The sequence below is a fragment of the Pteropus vampyrus genome, unplaced genomic scaffold, assembly GCF_000151845.1.
Source record: "Pteropus vampyrus isolate Shadow unplaced genomic scaffold, Pvam_2.0 Scaffold233, whole genome shotgun sequence".
Lineage (NCBI taxonomy): Eukaryota > Metazoa > Chordata > Mammalia > Chiroptera > Pteropodidae > Pteropus > Pteropus vampyrus.
In genome coordinates this window covers 735,030-738,581 of record NW_011889014.1, presented here as the reverse complement: position 1 = coordinate 738,581, position 3,552 = coordinate 735,030, and the positions used below count along the sequence as shown (strand labels likewise).

At 47.2% G+C, this 3,552-nt stretch overlaps 1 protein-coding gene across 1 annotated transcript in view; it reads left to right on the top strand.

Annotated features, from left to right (window-relative positions):
- Positions 1-259: 259 nt before the first annotated feature.
- The window catches only part of MRAP (melanocortin 2 receptor accessory protein), a 15,370-nt gene continuing 12,077 nt past the window's right edge, over positions 260-3,552 (top strand). Inside the window, exon 1 of the mRNA XM_011373852.2 lies at positions 260-616. Within this exon, the coding sequence (XP_011372154.2) occupies positions 424-616 (193 nt within the window). The 5' untranslated portion in view covers positions 260-423. The remainder of the gene's footprint in view (positions 617-3,552) is intronic.

The following is a 3,552-nucleotide window of genomic DNA, read 5'->3' as shown; positions in this document are numbered from 1 at the left end:
CATCACTCAATTCATACCCTCAAATAATGAGTGTAAGCCCGTGATTTGCTGGTTGCTTAATAGCACCAAATATTTCCTTTATGTAAGCCAAGGGCACCACTAGCCTTTTGTCTGGGTATTACTAACCGTTTAAGTATTTAAGGCAAAAAGCGATTGTCCTTTCTAGGCTATTCGGCATCTTGTCTGTCAAGGGGCCCCGGGGATCGGTTTCCTGTCCTTACGCGGAGGGGCGACCGGAGCTGCCTGGAGACACGGCCTCCAGCCTCGCAGGCAGCTGTTTGTTTTGGAGTCTTCTCAAGAAGGGGCAGGATGGAAAGCTCTCCTCGGGTGCTGAGCCATCAGGCCCACCCCTGACCTTTCTCCCAGCCAATGGCCCTCATCCGTGGGCAGGCCTTGAGCCTGGAGACCGACAGACACACTTAGATGATTTTACAGGAAATTTCACAGTTGGCCAGTGTCCTCCGAGGACTTGGAGCAGCTCTGGATGCTCCGCCTGCCAGTGCCACAGATATGGCCAACAGGACCAATGCCTCCGCCCTGTACTACAGCTTTGAATACTACCTGGACTACCTGGACCTCATCCCTGTGGATGAGAAGAAGCTGAGAGCCAACAAACGTGAGTCTTGATCGGGGGAAGCCGGCCAGGCAGAGGCATGGGGTTGGTCCCAATGATTCTCTCTCTATTCACTTTCTAACTCCAACAGCCGCCCCAGGTAAGCCTGAACGTAACCACAGGTAAGCTCTGCACTCAGAGACAGGGGTAAAAGAGTACCTGTTACCTTCTGTAGTAGGTTTGGAACTAATCTCCTACGAAACTAAGACACTCTGGGAGCAGAATATGCTTTTGAGATAGAGTTCTTGATCGAGTTTCATTTGTCTGGGGTTCCAGTAAGTGAGGTAAGTTTCTTTACATTGTAGATTTGGGGTTCTCTGTTGTTTGTGTGCAGATTTGAGAGAAGGCTATTTTGTCTGTCCCTCCTAAGATGTGTGACTTAGTAATTTCTCCCAAATACCAACCGATGTTTAATCTTCATGGTCTCAAGGAGGACAACCAGAATGAGTTAGCATCCTTTGCTCATCTTCCTTCCCATCTTAATCTCTTGGGTAATATGGAACTTCATGAACAGTCTTCTCTGATTATTCCAGCTACTCGGTCAAGATAACAAGTTAGCTGAGGAACCAAGCATGAAAAACAGAACAAGACCAGTCTCGGCCCTGGGAACCCATCCTCTGCCTATCCCAAAGTCTCGAGTTCCTTGGCTGTTTCTTGCCCCACAGCCACACGATATGTCTGTTAAAAAGAAAATGCAGTCCCTAGAGGGAACAGGATGACTTTCACATGAAAGGAAAGACAGTCTGTTGCACACCAGCTCAAAAGGGAAGTCGTTCAGATGCTGTCATGTAATAAAAGGGGTCAGAGCCCTGGCAGAGGCCGGGGGTGTCTTGTTAGGAAGCGTTCCCATTTCCAGTTCCATTCACAACTTCCAGAGTCAAATGCGGGGCACCCATCCGTGTTTGCGGAGGGCTTACTCTGTCCCCAGCACTGTGCAAAAGCTTTGGGGACTTTGAGATATTCGGAGTGTGTTTTCTGATGCAAGGTACGTAATCATGAAATTAAAAGGCGGATTTTTGCACATACAGCTCTCAATAGAGAAGACATATAGTAAAAGGGAGCAAGTGTCAGGGTTGAAATAAAAGCCTACTCATACATACTGTCAAAAGTTCAGAACTCTAGGATACATACTGATCTGGACAAAACGTAAATTTGCATTTACGGAAATGTTGTTGTTGTTGTTGTTGTTGTTTTAATTAACCCAAATTAAATTAAATTAAATTCTGGACCCGCTTCAGACACGCCCATGCTCTGTGTGCCAGTCATCCGGCTCCGTCACCACCTGAGCTCCAAAGCTTCTCCTCACTGTTTTGGGTTGGGGACTGTTGGCAACTTTAGAATCTTAGAACCCACAGTCTCAACCTTTGCCCTCCCCCTGCCCCACAAACGACTTCCATTTCTGGGAAAAGTGGCTGATATTCTCTAAGTCGCGTGTGAGGTTTGAGAAGATGTTCTTCCTTGCACATGTGAGCTAGTGTTGGAAGTTTACAGCCTGTGTAGAAATGAGGTCAAATGAGATAAACTCCCAAACCCAGTAAAGATCATCTCGGTGAAGAAATTTGACAGGAAGCCAGTTGGTTCCCTCCCCGAAGAAATACTGTAGGTGTTGGGGGCTTTTGACACCCACAGAGAGAGGCCAGCTGCTGCCCTCCCCCCATGAAGAATAAACATCTATTGGTATTTTCATAGAAATTATTCAAGTTATGCATTTTAAGGGTTGGACAAAATAACTCTTCCAAATCTGCATACAGATGATGGAAAACATGAAATCTACAATTTGAAGAAACTCATCCGGCTTATTGGAACCCAAAACGAATACATTAAACTCTATGAAGAAATCCATTGTAAAAGGATATTCTATTTCAAAAGTGTCCTTGTTTCTCAGAAAGTTAATTCTAAATTTAATACAAAAGGTATCAGATACCATTTTACACTCAAACCCATAGATGCCAGGAGGTCTTCAGCACCCACAGAGAGAGGGGCCCCTCTGGCTTCCTTTATTCCTGTGTGTATCCCAGGTGTCCTAGGCTTCAAGTCTTATCTGAATTTAATTTCTGTTTTCTGTGGAAAAGAAGTTTGGGGTTAAACAAACGCTCTATCTCCAGGGCGTTCAAGCCCCGAAGAGATAGTTGTCTAGTTTTTTTCTGGGGGACCAAGTGGGAGGCAGTGACGATGTAGAGGCCAGGTGCATGGACTCTCGGGCCACTTGGCTGGAGTTCACACCTGAGCTCTGCCACTGACATCCTGAGTGTGGGCGAATAAGTTACTAAGGACGGGCCAGCACCAGGAGGAGGACATTAGAACCCATTTCTCAATGGGAGAAGTGCTAACATTTTGAGACAGCCTTTAATTCACCACGAACAAGAAAAATACGGCAGGTGGCAATATGTGCTCCACAGATAAATGAAACAGGTGTTGGCGTCGGAGGAGAGCTGGGGCCCACGGAGGGATTGTGGCCTTGACTAGGGTGGTCAGTGGAGGCCGCCCCAAGGTAACCCGAGAGGAGGTGACAGACAGGCCTTGAGGATGTCTCTGGAAGGGGGCTTCCAAGGAGCAGGGACACCAAGGGCAAAGGATCCGAGGCGGGGGTGGGGGGGGGGGGGGGGGGGGGGGGGGGGGGGGGCGGTGCCTGGTGTATTCCAGGAATGACAGATTTCAGGTACTCTGGTTTTGAAAATACCTTTTCCTTATGGTTTTGAAAATATCCTTCGCTCTTCAAATGGAAACCACTTTATTATTTTCTAAGTCAACACAAACCATCCATCAATAAGGGAAAAAAAAAAAATAGAACTATGGGCAAGGGATATGAAAAGACAACAAAAGAAGAGGAAACTCAAATGGCCAGGGATGAGGAGAAAATGCTCAGCTTCACGAGCAATCAGGGGAAAGCGCTGGGAACAGCGAGATGCCGTTTCCCACCCCCGGGACGAGCAAACCCC